This window comes from Agelaius tricolor, unplaced genomic scaffold (genome assembly GCF_023055355.1).
Source record: "Agelaius tricolor isolate 1412-34295 unplaced genomic scaffold, bAgeTri1.0.p SCAF_24, whole genome shotgun sequence".
Taxonomy (NCBI): Eukaryota; Metazoa; Chordata; class Aves; order Passeriformes; family Icteridae; genus Agelaius; species Agelaius tricolor.
The window spans coordinates 9,875,238-9,898,609 of NW_027269284.1; the positions used below are offsets into that span (position 1 = coordinate 9,875,238).

Here is a 23,372-nt window from a genome sequence, read left to right on the forward strand (position 1 = left end):
GGATTTTCTTCAGTACAATGTTTCATGTGTTTGGTTGTGTTATGGAGGGTGATTCAGTGACCTTAATTATGGGTGATATTCTGCACTGGAAAAGAAGTAAGGTAAGGGTTGCTGTATTTGTTAATGTTTGGTCTGAAATGGTTTAGCAGTGCTGCCCATAGCTTAAGTCTTTAGATAATCATCTTGGGTGAAATGAATGAGAAAAAGGGACTGCCAGGAGCATACTGATAAGGCTTACTTGCCATTAGCAGCAATCTTTGGACTATCTAGCTGCACTAAATATTCTTTATGAGAATGTATTTGGATTGCTCACAGAACTATGTAGCTCATAGCACTTGAACTCCCTTCATTTCCTGGTAGCACACTATTTCACTCTAGAGGCTGTCATGGCATTGCTATGGAAACAACATTGCTGTTTCCAGCATGTGCTCATCTTGAGACTCATCTTGACTAAAATACTCATTTCTCAGTCAGATCAATATAGTCCAGGGTTATCCTGTTTTAATAAAAAATTCCTTCTTCTGTGTCCCAAAAGGGTTAAGCTAATTAGCAAATCACCATAGGGCCTTCTTACAGTCTAATGTATTCTGGTATTTGAGGCATATCTTGGATAGTCAGTTTGTTAGGCACCATATCTTGGGAAAATGAATTTACTTAAGAAGTAAACAACAGGAAAAAAATAGAAAAACCCAACATAACATGGTACATTGATGGAGACCAAGTTTGTGGCAGCCCACTGTGCATTTGAATGTAGTGCATGTATAGGGCAAATACAGAGCTCTGGGAGCAGCCTAGGCTGGGGGAAGTAACCAGCCTTACAAAATCCCTGTCCCTGCCTCGGTGCTAAGTATGTGAAAGCTAAACTGAAGCAGATCTGCAGTATTGTCTTGTTATTTGTGGAGGAAGTTTATACCCTTGAGTGAGAAAAGGCTGTTTGTATAAAAATGCCTGAGTGAGGATGACTGTGCACAAGCCCTGTGCACAAGGATGCATTTTCTGTGCTCTCAGAAGTGTGTCTGCATTGTGTGAGAAACTGCTGCCACCTGCACCCACTGCACTGTTTGGGAGATGGCAGACCTTATTCTCTTTTGAGAGCTCTGTCTAAGCCATGTTAGCACTTCCTATCCTGTCAAGAAGAGGGTGTCAATCTCTGTCAGGTATTTAAAAGGTGAATGTTACACCATGGAGTCATATTCCAGCTGAGTTACTACTAGCAACATTTGAGTAGCTTTTCCTCAAATTTGTGTTCTTCTTTTGTTCTTTACTTCCTAGAGTCTCTCCCTCTCCCACATGCACTGTGTCTCTCTCTGGTAAAGAAGAATGAAGATGCCTGCAAAGCTAAAATCAGGTCTGTAAGTTAGAGGATTGCAGAGGTGCCATGTGCACTGATCCCATGGTTTGGAGAGCTCTCTGATTCTAAGTCTTGAGAAAGGATTGCTTTGCCTTTCTCATTAAAACACTCTTACATGAACAACTGAGGGGGAAAAAAAAAGCTTTTTCAATGAGCTGATTAGATTCTGGGTTGATGGGATTCCCTTGCTAGACCCCACTTTTTCAGAACAGAATACTGTCTAGTAAAAGAGTCTTCTACTAAGAGTTGGCAGTGGCAAACCCAAATATTTTCATATCTGCCTTGTAGTTCCTTAAGCCTTGTAGACCCTTTTCTTTCCCAAGAATTTTCCATTTATGTTACTCTTATCTGAAGCAATGGAAAAATTTTTCATGAGAAAAATTACTGTAGTGGAGGGAAATTGATTGTTACCCATTTAGCAACAATTCACGATCTATTTCAGGTTGTTTTAAAGTGATGTGATTCTTAAAGCTCTGCAAAATGGCAGGTTCCATTGACTTTGCCTTTTAATTTTCTGGGTTTGAGATCTTTTCAGATTATTAAAAATAAATTATTTTGAAATTGGTACAGATACCAAATCACCTGGTAATTTGAGGAGTGCTTACACTGGTGTAGTTCAGTAGTAACTTTTGCTGAGATGTAATTAATAGATTAGCAGCAGGTGCTGTGGTTGTTATATAGGTTTTATTCCTAATGCTTGTTATTTCTGTGTCAGCAAAGGTATGTATGAAGGGCACCAGGCCATAGATCATATACTGAGGCTTAGGTTAGGCACAAACTCCAACATAAAGCTCCATAAAGTGCTGCTGATGGGACCACAACAAAGTGCTGTATAGACATGTATTAAGGGTGCTTAAAGGAATTCTTGAAATAATGAAAAATAGCCCCTTATTAGATTATTTTAATTAAGAAAGATTATTTTAATTAAGTAAGCAAAAAGCATAAGCAATTCAGATCATCTCCAGAGCTGGACACAGCACTCCAGGTGGAGTCTGACCAGAGTGGAGTAGAGGGGCAGGATCCCCTCCCTTGGCCTGCTGCCCACACTGCTTTGGGTGCAGTGCAGGCCACAGTTGGTTTCTGGGCTGTGAGTGCATCCAGCCTCTCATCCAGCAGCATCCCCAAGTCCTTCTCACAGGGCTGCTCTTGAGCCCTTCATCCTCCAGCCTGAGTTGATACCAGGGCTTGCCCTGGCCCAGGTGCAGCACTTTGTACTTGGTACTGTTGAACCTCATGAGATTCTCTTGGCCCCACTTCTTGAGCTTGTCCAGGTCCCTCTGGGTAAGTCCTTGGTGTGTGTTTTTGGTGGCTGAGTGTTAGGAAAAATGCAATAGGGATTCTTTTATTAAAATCACACAATAAATGTTTTTAGTGTCAGTCTAGGGGTGAAATTAGTAAATAGGTAATGGTGATAGGTAAATAGGATGTGTAACTGTAAGTTGTCATCTTCGCTGAACTGCATAGAATCCCAACAGTAAATGGAGCCTTTCATGAACTCTCAAAAGACTAATTTGTAAGAAAAATTCTGTGTGTCCCCAGTGCAAAGTACCAAGAGAGATCTGCATTTCTAGGATCACTTAAATGACTTTGCCTAGTAGGCACTAATGTAGATACAGCTTCTAAAAAATACACTGAATTGTCTTCTGCTTCTGTTGAGGTAAAACTACAGTTCAGATACAATATTATTTCTGATGTGGTCATCATTATTTAGAATATCTTAATTGTGTACAGCTTTTAAGCTTTTCAGAGTAAGAAAAGTTGTGTGTTCATATGTGAGCTCCTGCAAATTGCAGTCCTTATCGCTAGCTGTGTAATTCAAATACTAGATAATAATTACAGCAGTAAGGCTGTGTGAATGGGCACTATAATCTGTACCTTGCAGATTATTTGTTTTCAAGAAGTCCAGAGAAGTCTCAGCATCTTTTTGGAGATCTCTTAAGGATTTATAAGTTCAGATTTAGGGAGCTCTGAAAACCATGACTAAATCTGCAGAAGTGGTCTTTCAATACTTAGTTTGGTTTTGCTTCTTGCCAGAGGACACTTTGTGATCCCTGTCAGGAACAATTGTTTTTAACTATTCTGATTACCTTAAATTGACTCCTATCTTAGGAATTTGACTGTCAGCCAGTCAGAGGGAATTGGATGACAGAGCATGACTGATAGCCAAAGGAGCAATATCTGAGCTAGTTAAGCAGTATTTTAGCATTGAATCCCTGAGTGAGATCCTCCTGGCCATGCAGCTGAAATGTGCATTGCAGTGAAAGCAAACAGTGCATGGCCTGAGTGTATGATACCAGTGCCATCAGGGCAGGGGATGGCATTATGGAAATATTCCCTATCTAGCCATCCTCCAAAGTAAATAAATTGGAAGAGTTGAATCTGGCTGTGAAAAACCAATTACAGCTGAGGCCTTTGCATTCTTGGCTATGACCAGTCTGTTCCTTTTTCCACAGTTGCTTTTAAGGAAGTTAATTTAAGGTGATTTGAGCATAGCTATAGCCTTGGGATAATTACTGCACTGTAGATTTATTATTTAATAGAAATATTAATTTGTTAATCAGAATACATAATTTTCTTAGTTATCACTCCTGTCCATACACAACTTGAGGTATGTGGTTACATTATTCTTTTAATGGATTTTTTTATCTAGCCCTCTGTCTTCTCTAATGCAGTTGTCCCCACGTAGACACCCATACCTGTGATTCCATTCTGCAGAGGTAAGGAAAAACATAGCCTGAGGCATTAGAGTACTCTTGCTTTTTGTAAAATGTATAGTGAATTGTAAAAAGGAAAAAGAAAATTCACTGGAGTTGTAGCAAATGATAGAGAATAGTGTGAAATTGTGAGCCCGTAAACACCATTTCAGGATTCCTTAATAGGGCATTAAAGAACACAACTGAGATTTCACTGAATTCATGTGTTTATAGAGCAATCTAGGCAATGTGACTCTAGGAGATACTTAAAATTTTACAATAGGTGCAAAGATGTCTTTTCACAGATCTCCACAGAGCCAACTGCTTTCCAGTGTAATAGGGATGGTAGCAAACAAGTTACTATTGCTCTCTAAAATATCATTATCCCAACCTTTCTCAAGTTTATTGGTATGGAAGAGAGAAAGAGCATATAATAGAGCTGAAATGAATGTTAGCATCAACCACAAGATTTCCTTTTTCAGCAAAGAAATTTCAGGTGTTATCCAGAATCTGAGATCCTTAGCAGAGAGGGATTTGGGAACTATGTCAAAGAATATTAAATTACAGATAAAGGATCACATCATGGAACTGATCCTCATCTAAGCAGCACTCATATTTTAGTGTAATGTGACTGCAGTCAGTGAAGTTATTCTTGTAGAAATGGGTAACAGGATTCAGTCCAAGATTTATTGTCTTAACTAATTTCATTTCTTCAGCTGATGAGTTTTAATCAGTGTGTTGTCATTGTAGAAGCTTTTAAATTGCATGCTTCAGTTTCCCTCTGGATTAATTTCTCATTGAAGCTTTTTGAAAATGAGCCATTCTCTGTTGTCACAGGTGCACTCGGTGTATCCAACTTGAAAAACGTGTATTATGAATTTATTGAAAGTTGGACAAAAACCCCATTTACACAGTTCTAGGTACAATTATATGAAAAGATAATGTACAAATAATTTAATCAGCTCTGCCAGAGGGGAGAATTCTCTTAAATGAGTCTAATTATTCTAATTCCCATGCGAGTTTGGACTTGAAATTAACCTTGCAAAGCACAGTCTTCTCAGAGTATTAACAAAAAAAAGAAGAAACTATAACTTGTTTTGCTCATTAGCTAAAAAAATCTTTAGCTTGAAGAATACTCATACAAAGACAGACAGATGTCACAAAAATACTCATGGGGTCATCTCAGGTATTGTGTCAAGCTTCAAGTCTGTACCTGTGTGAGCTGTCAGAACCTGAGGCCCTGGAAGCTTTTCTCACTCTTAAAAGAGCTGGGACACTCCAATTAATGCACACATTCCTTCATTTTGTGTTGTAATAGTACACATTGGTAAGGACTGCATGTGAAATTGCAATAGTTTGCACCTTTGGAATAGAAATGCTCTGTAAATAAAGGCCATATTAACTTTCACAAAGTTATAGCACCAGTCTTAAGAGTAAGTTGATTTTGACTGTTGTCATACTGCATGCTGATGGGCATTTTTGAAAATCCTTTCAAGTGAACTGAGCAACCAGATAATAAGTCCTGCCATAAGATTTTATTCAGGTATCTTATGTAACACAGTATAGGGGATTTGAATGTAAATTTTATTAGTGTTTTTAAAGTAGCTATTTTTGGCTATTTTTGAAGATAGTTTTATTTCACTACTTCCATAACAAACATGCAGGGAAGGGGAGAGATTTATGCTCTGAAAGACACTCGTAGCTAGCTAAAGTTTGCAAAAATGTATCATTTGTTACTCAAATTGAAAAATCAGTAAAAATAAGGAATTTCTCCAGCCTGGTGTGCTACAAATACTACTGTATAAGGGTTTTCTGAAATGTATATGAAAGAATAAGTTGCATATTATGAAAGAAAAGTCGCCACCCAAATGTTCTATACCCTCCAGCTGAAATTTCTGTGTCTGCTTTTATTTAAGAGACAGATCTTCCTCAGCTGCATGGGATTTTAGTAATTACCAAAAACAAATTTCTTGATAGGAATTATGTGTTAGCACATAGGTTATTCACTACAAAAAAAAAAAAAAAAAAAAAAAAAAAGAAAAAAAAGAAAAAAAAAGAAGAAGAAAAGAAAGACATTTCATCTCTTATTTCCAAGTTATGTCGGAAAAAAATCCCTGGCTATTTTTAAGATGGAGCTTGGAGAATTTTATATGTCATATTTCTCTGTACTACCAGGGACTCTATGCAGTAAACTAAGTAGATCCCTCTCAGTTTTCTGTTAATGTATTTCAGGAAAGGTTTGTGAACAATGAGATTATATTGCTTTTGTTTATAAATTATCCCTGCCTTATTAATGTTGACTCACTCTTTTCTTGGAACCTTTGCCAGTGTGTAGTACACGATGCTACTTAACCACACCACGTAGAACAACACTGCCTAAGAGAAGCTCAGCTCAGGGACTTCATGGTGCTCCTCTATTAATAATTTATTTGTACCTGAGGCTCTTCTGGTATTTGTGTTCCAAGTGTAACATCAAGCGTGCCACAGTAGTTTCAGACAAATCATAATCAATTAATATGCAAATTTATGAACTAAATATGACTTTGTAATCTTTCAGTGACTGACTGCAGGTGTGTATTTATGAAGGCAGCTCTTCCTCTGCTGATTCATCCACTTAACTTTTCTTTCAGCTGTGTTAATGCAGATAATGATGTCTTTGCTCTTGAAAATTTCAATCTGCATATGGTTGTTGTTAAAGCAGGCATGTGACTGTGTTTACAGTTGAAAATGTGGGTGCTCTTTTCAAAAAAACAAGCAAAAAAATTCCATTCCTAAATTAATTAAAGTTTTCCATTTTCTACTTCTAAAATCATAATTCTCTGAGTAAATCAGTGGTTGCAATGTGTAGCAACAGGCCTTTCTATGATAAAGTTTGGATATGATCTGCACCATTTAAAATGGTCCCTTTCCTATCAGTGCTACTCTACAATTCTCTGCATTCAACACTTGGTCAAATGTTGCAGCTACTCCATAGGCAGTTTCTCTTATATAGTAGAGTTGTTTGTCTACAACTTGCATACTCCAAAGTCTGATGTTTACTGAATTTATGGCAGTAAAAGCAATTTCCTAAAATTTTACTATGTACATATAAAACATGTTGATTCTTTTTTCAAGTAATATTTGTGTAATGGAGATTCAGGGCTTTCTTGCTGCTGTCTCTTTTATCCTACCAAGATAATAGGAGTGCAAAGTAATTCTGATGTTGCAAAAATCAGAGTGAGGTCTCCCAAATTCAGAATGAGTCTTTAGACCAGCATGCATTCTGGGAGAAAGTTGCAAAAGACAAATGTTATAATGAGAATAATAATAACCACTCAAAACCAATTATTCAAGAAGAGAACTGAGTGAATGCTGTCATGACTGGACAGCTGCAGGTAGGGAGGTGAGAGGCCACTAGATCAGAATACAGTCTTGCTGGCTTTTAACCTTTGCCAAGCCTTTGCTACTTCCTACCTCAGTTTAATTTTCTGTAAACCATTAGCGCTAATACTGACTCTACTTTGCTTTAAACCTAATGAATGGAAAATGTTTCTAATACTGCTCTGAATTTCTTGCTATATATCTCCAGTTCCAAATGAAACTTGAGACAGAAATTCTAGAAGTTTCAGCTTTGGCTCAGAAGTTGGATATTTAGGTTACATTCTTGAACAACTGTTGGCCCATCATCCTGAGGCTCTCTGTTTTCTATCAGCTGCCAGATAAATCAGTAACATCTTGGTTCCTAAACACATAGAAAGGGTGTGAGTGTTCACCTTTGTGATCCTCATGTGTTGTAAGTGTCATGGTTTTAGAAGGCAGAAATAGAGAGCAGAACCAGGCATGACTCTGGCTGGAGCATTACGTACTAGACTGTGAGGAGACGTGGGCCATCCTGTACTGACAGTGGTGTGCTGAGGATAAATGTGAGGCCATGGCCCAAGAAGCATCATTCCAGCATGCAGACCTCTTATTACCCACGCTGTATAAAAGTTCACTGCCAATAATACAGGAGGATGTACTGAATATATCATCCTGTCTCTGGATGAGCTAGATCTCAACCTCTTGTTTAGCTAACATGGCCAAATTCTCTTTTGTGGCTAGTTCTAGCTGAATAGATGGAAAGTTTATTGCTACTGCAGCCTTTTGCTATGACCATGACTTTCCTCTTCTACTAACAGCTCTTTGTCATCTAGCTTAGTCTGTAATCCTTGACATAAGAAACCTCAGAACTCCAAAGAACTGTGTTAACATTACTTAATCTCTTCTTTGTATGCTCTTTGTACGTGTTCTTTGTATTGTGAGCAGTCCCTTTACTTTGTGTTTGCACAGCACCTGACATAATTGGCTATGGTTTGGCCTTCCACATAGAGCTAACAAGCCCCATAGAGGTTTTTACTCTTTCTGTATCTCATAATCCTGATAAGAGGAAAACTACAGAAGCCTTTGTACTATTGTAATGGCACTGTCAGATACTCTTTGATAAAGACATTTTATTTCCAATCAAAATCAAGTCATTTAAATTGGTGTTTTCAGCAAATCACCACCAGTGTTAAGACTGTTGCCAAAGTTCCCAACTGCAGTATGATGTCTGAAGAATCACTGTTATAAATACCATGGAGTTAAAAATAGAATTGGGCAGACATTGTACAACTTACTATGGATCGATATCTTACATTAACAGGTATTAGGTTCAAGGCAGCTGGGAGGAGCACACACTTATGCAGTTCATGCTTTTGTGGTCCAGAACAGTCAAAGGATACAGAAAATGTAATTGCAACTCTCTGGGCTTCTAATAAAACCCTTATAGTACATGCTTTTAGAGGAGCACTGGGCAAATGCTGTGCGATGGAAAACATTGGCACTGTGGCTATTAGGAGTACTTGGAATATAAATACTCTCTTTGCCTAAGGTAAAACACTGGAATTTGAAGAAAGGTCACATCTATTAACCTATTGACAGTTCATTTCAGACCCCTTGACTCCTGGACAACAGGCCTGAAATACAGAGCTGGAGAAGCTGGACTTTATCCAATGCTGTCCATACTGCCAAGTGATGCCTATTATAGAATTGTCATTCAACAGTGAAAACATACAGTGTATCTATAAGAAATGTGAAGAAAGGAGTGAGTTGATGGTTATTTGAAAGTTAGGGCTTGCTTCTTTTATTGATAATAAGATTGATTTAGTCACATCATGATGTTGTCAAGCACACTGAGGCCTAATGTACCCAGCCTGGAAGAAAGCTGGAGCCATTTGGAATTCGTTTTCCCAACTGGCACATGGTGTAGGAATGCTGTAACCATCATGTAGGAAGTGTAAAACTGGTAGAGCTTGATTTGTAGGCATCACAGTTCCCTCCTTGTAATGAAAATAGTGTGCACTAAATGACTTGCAGGGGAAACCACTCAGAGAAATGCTTATATTAAAAGTGTAGAGCCTCAGCAGGACCACAGTAATCAATTACTCTAAACTCAAGCCCTGGCAGCTTCCATGAATTGCTATTGATTTCAACTGCTAGTCAGTGAATCTTTCTCAGGCTAGGCAGGAATGTAGGTGTGAGATGCAGACAAAATTAGTAACCTGAACAAACCTCTGTGGAAAACACAGGGAACTGCCAGATTTGGTAAAATATGTTATGCCGAAGGTTATTTTTTGAAAGTGCTTAAATTTGCAAAAACCTAAGTCCCACGCAAGGATAAAAATGAAGTGTCATATCAGCATATATTGAAATAAGAAAGATGAGAATTTTGTTTTTCTTGTGAAGTTATTATGGAAAATTTTGTCTGCCTTTCTAAAGAAAGCCTCACCTCCTCCATTGCAGTTGAATAAAGGGGGAAGGGGGGCAAGTAATTTTTTTTCTCGAGCCTACTTCTGACCATAGAAACTATTTCTTTCTTGCAGTTAACCCACAAGTCATTTAAAAATTATTCCAAAACAGTGGTAGAAGATTTAATGCTTTAGATGTCATAGCTTGTGAGCTACAAATTTGTTCTCTACAAAATTCAGTTTCTTGTAGAATTCCTTGATGGTTTCAAGAAGCAGCTATTTCTTTATGCATACTGTTCACTTCAAAGGGAATTTAATCTGTTTTGAGGAGGCTGCTATGTTTCCATTATCATACAAGGAAACTTATTCTGGGACCTTTTTTGCTCAGCAGGAACTCTGTGTATTTTCCACATTTTCATTATTCATGTTTTGGCATGAGCATAAAGCAGGCATGCTCATTTATATTCTAGCTGATCAAGAGGAGAAGTCTGATTAATATGAATTTTGGATCAAGGTGAGGGTCAACTTTGTAACCTGCAATAAAAGAAACTTTCTGGAGTGACTTCTCCCAGAGGGGAATATTTCTGTTAGATCAGTGGCCCAGAGGCAACGGAACAAATTTCCTTCCTCCTGTTACCCTCATTTTGCTATCAGCTGCACAGCAGCAGCACACAATACTGGATTAGAACTAAACAGACCATATAACTGAATGGTGTACTCAGATCACATTCCTCACACTGCATATCATTGCAGGTTGTTAATCATGCCTTTCCTTATGCTCTTTCCTTTCTCCTCTCTTAGAATTTTTCTTCTCTCCCCCTCCCCCCTCCCTCAGATCTTTCCCCAAAGCCTCCTTGCAGCCAGGCCCTGCCCTGCTCACTCTCCTTTGTTATATTTCTGTTCTTAAATACTTTGGGGAAGGTAACTCAGCCACAGTAAAGCCTACATTGCCTTAGAGTAGCTTTTTTGCCTTTCCCAAAATTGCCTTTCCTGGTCTTGTAGTTCTACTAACCCAGCTGTGAGAACATCATCTCTCACCATTGTAGTTGCTGGGTTTACTTTGGTTTCCATTTATTTATTTTATTTCCATTTATTTTTATTTACATTTATACCACCTTTTATTTCCATTTTGCTGTGGAGAGCATCTATAAAGTCTGCTGGCCTCTTCATAGCTTCATCCTATTCCATGGAGCCAAGCAGTGGAGGACATGGTATGTAAGATAGCAAATAGTTAAGGGGGAAGGACCTGTTCTATTTTTCACAAGAAAGAAGATATTAAATTAGAATTAAAAGATTGCCAGTGCATTCTAGCCCATCACTGGTGAGGTGCAAGTTCAACCTTCCCTTAGTGCAAGTATCTTCCAGGGATCAAAATGTCTTGTTCTTGTCAAGCATGTGTGGGAGTCAAAGCAATGTGAAAATTTTTCATTTTCTTAGGGGAAATTTCTACCCTGTTAAGGCACAGAAACACTGACTTTTTTAGGACAACAGAATTCTATCTAAGCACACTGCCAATGGTGAACTGAACTCTCTGTTCTTTCTGTCTTAGATGCCTTTGGTCCTAGGTGTTTTTTGCACCCTCTGAAAATGAAGCAGGTCACATGTGGTACAAGAGTCAGACGTGATTGGTATTTCAGAGGTGAGTGCAGTGGGGAAGAAGGACAGTGCCCCACTCAAGAGCCCTCCATAAGATCTGATTGCAGGGGAAGGCAGTATGTAGGAGACAGCTACAGGTTTGTGCTATTACCATAGTTTTCTCTTTAGCAGTGAAATTTTCATTTAATCAGTTTCTGCCAGATTCCCTCTGTTTCATGCTTTTCAAGTTCACCAAAGGCCCTGCTTCTGAAGCACACTGTCTGGTCCAGTTTTTTTTTTTAAATTTTATTATTTTATCCTGCCATGCAATACTGTGCTTAAAAGGAAGACAAGACACAAAGGGAAGATAGAAAATAGAAATGAGAAATGTCTCATGGGAGATGCTTGCCCTTACCATTTCATGCTAGTTTAAATACAGTTCCCACACATCACATGTCAAGCTGTACTTGCTTGTTTTCAAATAGATGGCAAAAATCATGAGAGGAGGAAAATGTTCTTTTGTGTAACATATTCTTCTTTTGATATATTGGGTTCTGTAGCTGTCAAAACAAAGGCTGTTTTTCCATCTATTATTACAAATGCATTTGGGATAAATCTCATCTGCAACTCTCTAGTCCCTTGGTTGTTTACTTCAATATATTGTTACTGTTTTAATTTTTCTAAATCTAGTGGGATGATGAATTTTCATTTTTGCTATGGTCCTCAGTAGGCAAATGAGATTCTTTCTCAGTGGAGATTTAGATTATGTCTGGAAATGCAGTATGTTTCAAGTATTTTCTGCTTTTCTGGCAGGAGGATGGAATATTTAATTTCATTATTCGTTATAGGTTTATTCATTTTACACAATGAAAGGAAATTCATCAATAGTGTCTTCAGCATCCAGAAAAATGATACTTACCATGACTGTTTCATATACTCCATTTATATTTTATGTCTTTCTCATCACTCAGCAATTATTCATCTCTCTGTTGAGGTAAAATTCTTCTATTGAGTAACCATAATTTCTCTGAACTCCACAAAGCAATTCAATCCCTGAAAGCAACTGCTTTTACTTAAAGGTGTTTCTTGAGATGAATTCACCAAATACACATAACTGAATAAAGGTTATCCTTTTTCTGTTGATTTTCAGGATTATTTAGTGATGCTTTATAAAAGAGCTAAATAAATGTTTCTAAATCTTAACATTCATTATACTTTTATGAATCATGATGGATTCTTGGAGATGGATGCAAATGTGATAGCACAAGTAAGTAGGAATGCAGTTAAAATGCAGCATTAATTCATTCTCAGTTGTTATTAAATGTCACAAGATATTAATAGTTTTGCTGATATTTTCCTTTCTAAACCACATGGGGAAAGAAAGAAGAAAAAACCCAAAACCTCAACAGTGTGATATATGCGCAGTCATCAAGATAATTATCTCTGAATCTTTTGTACTGTTTCACTGTAGTGAAATTCCAGACCTATATTTTTGGGAAAGATCAAAGTATGGTGTGTTAAGGTTGTGATGGACTGTATCCCATTCCCACAGAAATCAGTCAAAGGTCTTTGATTGGTCTTCCATTTGGGAAGTGGTCACAGTGGGAACAGAAAGAGGCTTAGTACCATGATATATGATTTCTCTCACCATCAATAAAACAGATTTTCTCATTTATCTTATCCTCTGAGATCTTTAAATTTTGAACGTCAGCTGATTCAAATTTTATGTTCAGGGAATGCAGGCACTAAGATGATTTGTGTTTAGGGCACTGCACTGGGAGTCAGTAGATCTGGGTTTGTTCTGTCATGCATTTCCCAAGTGATCTTATGCAAATCCTTTATTGCTTCTCGCACAAATTCATCAGTGAAACAGGGTAATGTTACTCTTCTTGTTCAAAGGATTTGTTAACATTTGGATGGCTTATCTGCAGCAGACTGCTGAGGGCCATGTGAAAATGCACAATCTTATTTAAATGTACTGCTTTACATATATATATATATATATAGATATATATATATATCCATCTTTCATTTTATGCTTGTGTATCTATTGCTTTCTTGCAGCCCCCTCATGAGACTGTTGCTTTCATTCTTTTCTTGGTAAGCAATCTTTCACAGGCTTTCACTTCTCCTCCAAGCATGGCCTCAGTGTGGGCCCTGGGCTTTAAGGCAGGTAACGTGTACAAGTGGATATGTAAGTGCTGGAGAGGCACCACGTGAGTTACTCCTCATGTGGGTAATCTTTGGTGATCCAGCTGTCAAGTTTGTGCTTGGGAAACTAGATATTTGATGTATTTTTGTTCCAGATCATGTTCACTTAAATGATTCAGGTGTATGATTCTCAGTCACAGAAATTCATCCTGATTTTGGCAGTGGATGTCATTTACATAAAAAACCTAAGAATGCCATTTCAGATACTACTTTGTATATATTCAAATACTGCACATATTTTTCCTACAGGAAATTGTATTAGTATATATTCACTCAAAATTAATAAATACTTCTGATACTTCTGTGTTTGCCACATGTGCCTTTGCAAAAAAAAAAAAAAAAGGCACCTTTTTTTTTGGGAGGGGGGTCTTTTATCTTAATCTGCCTGTATTTTTAGCCTAAGTTGCATAATCATGAAAGCCAGTGAGCCTGACTGGAGTGAGCAGATCTGAGCTGTTCATTGTTCCCCCTCAATCAGCATTATCTGGGATAGAGCAGTGGTTTCAATAACAAGTACAGGAGATACCTGTTCTCTATGAGCTTCAATGAAGAATTGAGAATTCTATGTCCCTGCAACACTGTTTCTTTGATGTCTTTGCCCAGCATGGATAAATGGTGACCTGCTAATGGCATCTACAGTAAAACCGTGAAGAGTGAGTTTTACTGAGTTTTGGTATTAAGTGGGCCAGGTATGGATATTGAAAACTGTACTGCTACCAAAAAATTGAGTATATCTTTAAAAGCATTACATGTGTTCACATTTGCATGCTTCCTTCGAGTAAGAATCATGGTTTACCTGCATTTTTCTTGATGAAACTTCCATTCAGACATTGTAGATATAAAGCCAGCCAATATGGAGGACCTGACAGAAGTGATTACAGCCTCTGAGTTCCATCCCCACCACTGCAACCTCTTTGTCTACAGCAGCAGCAAAGGATCCCTGAGACTCTGCGACATGAGGGCATCAGCCCTCTGTGACAAACATTCCAAGCGTAAGTCCTGGCTCCACTGAGCCCCAGATGTCATTAAAGTCTTACATTAAAGTCATATTCACACACAGCACGTAGATGGGTGCATACCCCAGTGTATGTTTCTCACTTGCAGGCAAAAAGAAAAAGAAAACAGCAAAAAGAAGAATTTTTTTCACCTGTGCAAGTATTAGCCATGAACTTGGTAAAAATTGTGTCTGTGACTGGTTGCCCTTACAGTTCTTATTGCAGGGATCAGTGAAGAACCCAGAACTCTAACGAAATAAAGAGGATTCCTAACAAATCAAAGAGGATGAGGGAGTATTTAAGTAGATGAGCATACTGGTTTGAATACACAAGTATGGTTCTCAATGCTAGAGCAAGTAAATTTTGATTGTCAGACTGGCTTCAAATTTTGAATCTGTTTTGTGAATTGGGAAATCTCAGTATCCTTCCTAAAAATGTAGTCCCACATTCCCTATATGTATTTTTTCAACATTATGTCTGGAAAAACTCAGAGGAAATGCAATAAGTAATCAGGATGGGGTAGGGGAGGGAGGAAGGAGGGGAAGAAAAAAAATTGTGTTGGTATAGAAGTTGTCATCCATCCTACATGATTTTATGTAGCCTGTGAAATTTTTAGATGAACCACCAAATCATGATAGTTCATATCTGAAATGAACATGAGCAAAAGGAAGTAAAATTTTAAAATATGTGACTATCTTTGTTCTCAAAGTAAAAGTTGAAGAAAAATGCTTGTTTATATTGTCTCACTACCATCTCTTTGTGGTCTAGAGAAGACAGACTGTGGTTCTTCCCACCAGTAATCTGGCAAGCCTGGGCACTTTGCCCTGTGCAAAGCCCCTGTCTGTTCCTAATCTCCTGAGGCTGACAATGCCCAGACAAAGGAATCGTGTGAGTGGTAGATGAGAGGTTGAGAACCTCATGAATGAGCTGTGGTGGCTCTTTAGCCACCTTCAGGACAAGGGCTCTTCCAGGGCACCTCCATCTCACAGAACTGGGTCATCAGTCTCTTTTGCCATGCTGAAACATTGGAAGGAAATTGAAGAGAAATTCTTTTAGTACCAGAGCACATAAAAAGGTTTATGTCATTCAGTGCCTACTTGAACCTGTTTGAGACAGGCAGATCTTATTAGTAGGGGCAAGAGGGGAGGAAAAAGTATGCAAAGATTTAAATGAGACATAAGTGGTGCACAGATTTCATACATATACTATTTTTAAAACTGAAGTGAATTTAGTAAAAAGCCTGTGACTAGGCCTTTTGAGTGCAAGGAAAAATGCACATGCTCAGAACCTCTTAGGATGTGGTGTTCAATTATAAAAAATAACCTTCAAGGACAATTTCCCAAGCAGAGAAGTGCTTTACCTTTGTTAGCTGTATCTCTTGTACTTGTAGGGGGAATTCAATACCATGAAGTGAAATGTAAGCATGACACAGTCTGACACAATGATGTGAGTTATCCTGTCCCACTTAATTGTTTTGTTCTGTAATACTTCCATTTCTTCCTGCTAATAAGGCCTCCATGGCCCTGTAACTCAATGCCAAATGCCAATCAGAACTTATTACAGCCACAATACAGCAACACTGTATCAAAGAAGGCATTTTATGCTGGAAGGGAGTGCAAGGTCTAATGGTCATTGATTAAACCCCATTTTCCAGATCTATGAGTTAGAAAATAGCCATTTAATGTAGCATTGCTGCACTGAAGTCAAGCTCATTGAGAATCTGAGTGTGTACAGTACAAAATTGATACAGCAATGGTAGAACTTCCAAAGTGTTAAAAGGAGGAGGCCCATGTACTGCTGATTGGAGTGGTTTCAGTATAGCTCTCAGAGACAAGCAAAGTGAATTATATACAGCCTATAGCAGCCCATAGCAGTCCAAAACCAGCCTGCAAAATCAAGTAATTTGCATGATTGTCTCTCTGGTGCCTTGACTGTGCATCTGATTCCTCTTTATGGTTGCTAAGTTTACAACTGGTGCATACACGTGATCAGTACCCTGCTCTTGTAGCTTGCCTTGTCTTTCAGTCTTTCCCCATAACTGACTTCAATTTTCAAGCAAAACACCACAACTGGAGTCTCAGTAAACCCTCATCCATCCCTGCTTTCTCAGCACAGTCTAGTGTGCTGTATTTCAGATGCTGTATCATTGTGTGCTGTATTTCAGATGCTGTTCCAAGATTGTAATGAATGTACAGATTCTTAGGGATAAAAGATACAACATAACACTTAACAAAACCTCTTGGATAATGAGCATATGTTGTGAACTTTTTCATTTGCTCCTTTTCCCTTTATTTGTTCAAATCTCTGTAGCTCTCACTAAGTCCATTGCAGCTCCTGAGGGGAGAACCCTTCCATTTGTACAGGTTTAGAGAGTGCCATGAATAATTGCTGTGCCATACTGTAAAAATAAATTACATATTCATGTCTGTAGTGTAAGTCAACCATCACAGGATGTTAATAAATTATAATGTCTTGAAGATTTCTGGTTTTCTGAGCTTAGTGGCAGATTCTCTCTTTTCAGCATTAGTGACAGCAGCACTACAAGGTTTCCCTTATAAATCCTCCTGGCTTTGACATGGACAAGATGAGACTACTTCCATATGTACTCATCCTTGATGCCTATGCTGAGATTTAATAGCAAACTGCCAATTTGTGTGATGAGTAGTAATGGGGGGATATCTGTCCCTTAGAAAAATTATCTCAAACCACCAAATCTGTTTATAAGGCAGTGAAAAAATATCAGGTCAGTAGCGGAATTTTAAATGGTCATTGAGATTCAGATAAGGTGTGATAAAATGTGTTGTGTCTCTAAGAGACTACCTGAAACTGCTTCTTATAACAGCTCTGCAACAGATTGTGCAGTGCTGAGTGAGGATCACAAGAAAATCTTACATGGTTATTGCAAATGTGTATCAGGGAAGGACCACTCTGTAACCACAGAGCAGGTACATACTTAATGCTGTTCCCTGTTATTATCAGACTTTCCAAGTAGTGGGAGAGGATGCCACCAAAAATGCTCTGGGGAAGAGGTGCCAAAGAGATGAGCACCCCTGCTTGTTTAGACTAGTAGAGGAGTGGGACTGAGGAAGGTGTTCTTGCAGTCCACAGTGTTATAGGTAAAGATTAAAATTATGAAAGTCAGACTCAAGCAGCAGCACATAGGGAATTAATTTAAATAATATGGAACCTTTCACCTAAATAGTGTACTTGCCAAAGCACCCAAAGATTGCCTTTGAGATGTCATCAAGCAACATGCATGGCAGTGCAGTGTAGAAAAATGGCAGTATATGGAAATCTGTGTCAGCAGCAAAAGTATTGTTGTTAGAGCAGTCAGCTGGGAACATTGAAGAAATAAAAGAATTAACCCCCACCTCAAATTCCATAAATTTTTATGCAAGGGGTTTAGGTGTCAAGGAAGGCAAGCATAGGAATACTGTTGCAGTAAGATCATCCTGACTAAAAATATACTTACAGCAGCATTTGCTCCGTTAACGAATAGTTGCTAATTTGGTTTTTAATCTTTTATGGCTAATATTATGTTCAGAGATCCTCATAAATGTGCATGTAGTTAATATCATTCTTCCTAACAGCTGGTAGGCTAGATGGGTACATATGGTTGTTTCAACAAATCATGCAATAAAGCAGTCAGCTAAAGAAAACTGAGCATGTGAAGTTGGAAAAAAAATAAAGTGCTTTTTCAGTAGTTCATCAGAATTATTAAAACTATCATTAAATGGTAAATATAAACGGTATAGTTATGTAATATGGAAATTTAAGCCACTCAAGAGTATAACTCCTATTGATATTTCCTATTGATATTTCAAGCCTTAATATCTTAAAGTCATTGCATGCTTCAGAAGCTGTCGTAATTTATTTAAATTCTGTATGTTGCTTTAAGGGTTTTTTACTATTCATTTCTTAATATGTATTTGTAGATTAAAACCCTGTTTCTAATTATCCATTACCCATGTGCAAAGTTTACAGCAAAATACTGCAAGGAAAGAGGAGCTGCAGTTTCAAGTTTATTGCTCTGTGTGCTACAGCAATCTTAAAACCGAAAATTTTGGGATTGTCTAGCCTTAGCCTCTGTCACCATGAGTTGGTGCTTCCTGACCTCCAGACAGACTTCTCAAGCTCGTGTCCCCTGGGTCTGTAGCAGGAACCATTCAGAGCCCCCCTCCCTGTGAGCATCAAGGGTTTGTAGGTGACAGGCGATGCCAACCCACCTGAGCAGAGCAGAGCCTCTCAGCTGGTGCATCCCAACCCCATGGGCTGGACAAGCAGGGTCTTAAAAGTGTAAAATAGCTTCCAGGATCTTAAAAGTGTCAAATGGTTTCCCAGCAGTGCAGACTGAATTCCAGGTTTGGTTTGTGAGTCAGAGATGCCACCCAAAGATGAAGGGTGTGGTTTTTCCATTGAGAGTCCTTTTTCACATTTTTATTTGAAATCCAGGCCTGAAAGAAGTGCCAGCCTTTCCCCAAGGATAAATGCCACTGTCCTGTCAGTCAGGCATGAAACTCAGTTGGGTTATCTGCTGGGCTTTTTTGAGATTGCCTTTGATTTTAAAGAATTCAGAATCATGGAAGCAGCCAAGGCACAAATAAGCTACTTAAACATGTTGAATTTTTAAAATTAAATTAGTTATATTTACCAGTTGTTTAAAGCAGGTTGGAATTTCAGAGACAAGACACCTTTCAGACCTCTGACTGAATATGGATTATCTTTCATTTGCAACAGAGAACAACCAGATGCACAAAAAAGCCTGTGACAGACTATTCCTCCTGGATTTGCTAATTAATATTGACCTTTCCAAATGAATGATGCTTCTTGTCTGGCTGAAAAAGAGACAACTTGTTTTTCTTCTGTGTGAGCTTTACATCTAAAATACGCTTTTTATTTCTGCATCTGGTCTCATGTCAGGTCTCATGTCATCTGAGAGAGAGACAGTCATTACTCTCCCTTTGTGCATAGAGAGGCCCCTGTCAAAATGATGTCCACTTCAGGCAAAATCTGCAAGTTTTCATGTGACAGGAGTGAAACTTATCTGAGCTTCTGAAATGATTTGACCCCGTGCTTGATGAAGGCTTGTTCTCCTTATCCTAATTCTGGATTTATTTTTAGGCATGCACTACAAAGGCATGTATGCATTGCTGATTTTATATCCCCAATGAAAAAATGTGCCCATATCCTGATAATATTGTAATTATGACTGTCACTAAAGGTCTGTTACTACAATTTCATGCATGCTAAACTAGACCCTGGAATGGATCCTTCCTTGTACAGGAATCCCACTGAAATTTAGTAACAGATTGCCTTTAGCATGGGCTCCAAAGCTTCCATTCTGCTCAGTTTGGATGAATGTATAAAGACATTTAAATAAAGACATTTAAAACATGGCTAATGAAAATTCAAAAATGTTTCTACAGAAATGCAATTATGTCTATATATTGTTTCCTCCAGTTGTGCAAGAGATGTTAAAATTAAATCTGAGGAAGAAAAAACCTGATTTATATACTCCTAGCTATCAAATACTAGGAGGAAAGAGAAAAGCCTGAAGCAATGGTAAATGATTTATGATTGAAGAGGTGTTTCATTAACCCCATCTCCCCCAACCACACAGAGATAAAGCAAATAATTGCTGGAAGATTGGTTTAATTATTCAGTCGATTAAAATTCCTGTCTTGTTTGCTTAATTTTTTTAATAGCAGCAAATACTGCTTTTTAATGTCTCATGAAACCAGCTTTCAAGATCTTATTTCACTGGGGGAAAAAACTCCACTTATCACTAATCTTATGTATCAAGATCAGAAAGACTTACACATCAGTTTGGCTGTAGAGCAGCAGTAGTTTTATGTCCCATTAACTCCTTGGGATTGCTCACCACACGTGGCATTAGGCATGCACATAAGCCTTTGTGAGACCCAGTTTAAAGAGGCTTGATCTTCTAGATTGGCTTTGTGTTTTTTCAATTCCTTTTCACTCTTTAGCACCATTTCTCTTTATTAACAAACTCACTGGCAAAGTTATATTAATCTAAGCAACTCTGCAGTGAAGCTCCCACCCACTGATCTTCAGCTATTGATCTGGCTTTGCCTTTCAGCACTAATGCACCCTCCCTTGTGGTTTGTGACAAGCTGCAGCAACTCAGTGCAGATGGTAAAACAGATTCTTAAATATTGATTTGAGGCTCCACTTTTAAAAGCTATGCTCTCCAGAGGTATTGATGAGAAGCCTGGTTTTAATACTGGGTCATTGGATAAAGGAATGCTGTACGGGAGGTGAAATTTCAGACTCGTGGTGTGGAGGTAGGGTCAGAAATTTGCTTTGAGTAAAAGGAGGAAAATGAGATGTGTAAGTGACCAGGGCACAAAGAGGTGCCCTCTGAATTCCATAAAAGCAAGTAGAAAATGGAAATATAAACCAGTACTTTTTTTCAGTTTAAAACAGGATAAACAGCTACAGGCTACAGTAATGTAAAATGTTAAACAAATGTGTCTCACAAAATAATTGTGTTTTAGATTGCTTATGAAAGCAGATTCAAAAACTCCCTCTCATGTATAACCATATCAATCAGTGTAGACCAAGAAGGCAAGGTTGTCACATTAGCAGAATATTCTATTATTGAAAAAGAATTTCCAAGGGAGATGAATGTATGAGTGGATTGGCTTAATACAAAACAATAAAACATTCAGAGATAGTGAAAGATAGAGTAAATAATACTGGTAAATCAAATTATTATCATGAATAATAAAGCTAAAAGGTATAAAGAGACCATGAATTTCAATGGGAGCTTTCAGTTGGGCTTGATTCACTTAGAATGAACTCATCTACTCTTTTGCATTCAATTCTAAAATAGATTTTAAACAGTTCATAAAAATGACCATACCTGGGCAGACCAGAGGTCCTTCTAGCCCAGTAGCAACATCAACAGAAAATGTAAGAGCAGACCAAGTATAATCTTTACCCTCTGCAATTTGCAGCTGGAAACTTGAGGTTCAGGGACCTTTGTGGAAGTGAAGTTACTTCATTCTGCAATACTGAAATGGAAATTTGGGATTTTTCCTTTCCTTGAAGTTGTGCAGTTACTCTTGAACCTGTGTGTACTTTTTACCATTCACAATATCTTTCAGAAAAGTCTTTAGTAGATTAATCAGGTATAGAATGAAGGACCATCTTCACTCTGCTTACCCTGTCCTGGCTTCACATGGTGACCCTGACTTGTGGATTGGAAGAGACAGTGTACAAAGTGAACTGTCATTCCCTGTTCATCCTTTCCATGCCACTCTTAATTACCACTCCCTCAGTCTCTCCTAGGCTGAGACCCCATTCTGTTTAGCCATTCCTTGCATGCAAGTCATTTGGTATTTCTGGTCATTTTTATTGCCCATTTTTATGTCTTCCTGAGATCTCTACCATATCAGAGATAAGCCCAGAACTATGCTGGGCTCAAGATGTGGCATTTCTTGAATTAAACAGCACCAAAAAATGCTTTCTGTGTTGAATATTAGTAACAAGTGTCATGTACTTAAAAAAAGAAAGAATATTAGTATTTTCATAGAAGCTCAAATGAATTTTAGTTCAGATTTTTTATGCTAAATGATGAAATATGTGATAGAGCAAATCACAGCTGACATGGGAATAATGCTAATTTGACATTTAAAATAATAAAGTATAGCTAAATAATTTGTTATTTTGGTTAAAATTTTTTATTTCTCATCTATTAGGAAAGCATATTGGTTTTTGCTTCTTTTCTTCCTGTGGCTAGTCTGTCAAGACCAGTGAAATCCCACACATTTCAAAGTACTGTTTTCCAATATGTTCTAATCAGGGATTGCAGCCATTTTCATTTGGGATCTGGAATTAAATAGGGATTTAGTTCAAATGATAAATTATTTGGCCTGGGACTGAGCCCATTTTGTGTGTTTATGAAATTAAAGCCCAGTGAGGGATAACCTTATCCACCACTGGTATTTCCAGGTCCAGTTGAAATTCACCTGTTGTTTGTGTACCAGTATAATCCAGAGGTTTATCTGTAATAATTCTTAATTTAGTCTAGCTGCAGAATGTTTACTTGCTTATATAATAAAAATGAAAAAATTGTTTTTCCTGTCATGTTCCACCAAGTAACAACAAGTACTATAAAATCAGAAATTTTATCCTGTTAAAAAAAAAAAAAAAAAAAAGCATTGATAAGTTATTATTTGTTTGTAAGTAGAAGGAAAGCAGTGGAGTTTTTTTCTCCTTTAAATGAGCCTTTAAAGCTGTTTATAATTTTATCCTATGACTGATGGAATTTCTTACAAAATCTGTGGAGCAGATTTCTGGTCATTTCAAGTTTTCCTTCATGTGATGATTTCAGGAGGAATACAAAATTTTATATACTATATCAGATTGTGACACTGCACCCACCATATAAGACAATTTTAGCATTATTTTTAATATTTCTTAAAGTTCACATATGCCAGAATTTACACCCTGCAAAGATTAAAGCTCTGCCCAGCTGCTTGTTTAGAATTGAACTTGAAAATTACTTTGGTTTAGATTTTGTTTTTCTTTATTGGATGTATCTTTTCCAATAAATAGCAGATGCAGGTGTGTGGAATCACGCCCATGTTAATGGGAAGTTGAGGTGGCAGCACCTGTGACCCCAGAGTGCAGATGAGAGCCACAAGGTCTTAGTGCACCTGAGGCACCTCCTTTCTTTTTTCTTCCTGGCCAGTGTCTGGGAATGGACCTCTCCAGCTACTCTTGCTGTTCCTGGCCATTTTATTCATTTAACTTTAGATATCTCCATATTAGAGAT

The 23,372-nt window shown here is 37.9% G+C and overlaps 1 protein-coding gene and 1 long non-coding RNA gene across 7 annotated transcripts in view; both read left to right on the forward strand.

Moving 5' to 3' along the window:
- PPP2R2C (protein phosphatase 2 regulatory subunit Bgamma) overlaps positions 1-23,372 on the forward strand; it is a 186,783-nt gene that overhangs the window by 142,582 nt on the left and 20,829 nt on the right. For all 6 annotated transcript variants that reach the window (XM_071447395.1, XM_071447400.1, XM_071447397.1 and 3 more), the window contains one exon: positions 14,402-14,566. In XM_071447395.1, the coding sequence (XP_071303496.1) occupies positions 14,402-14,566 (165 nt within the window). The remainder of the gene's footprint in view (positions 1-14,401; positions 14,567-23,372) is intronic.
- On the forward strand, positions 1,793-13,887 carry LOC139599791 (uncharacterized). The gene is made up of 2 exons (XR_011682309.1): positions 1,793-9,145; positions 11,338-13,887. It is a non-coding gene; the product is annotated as an uncharacterized lncRNA (long non-coding RNA).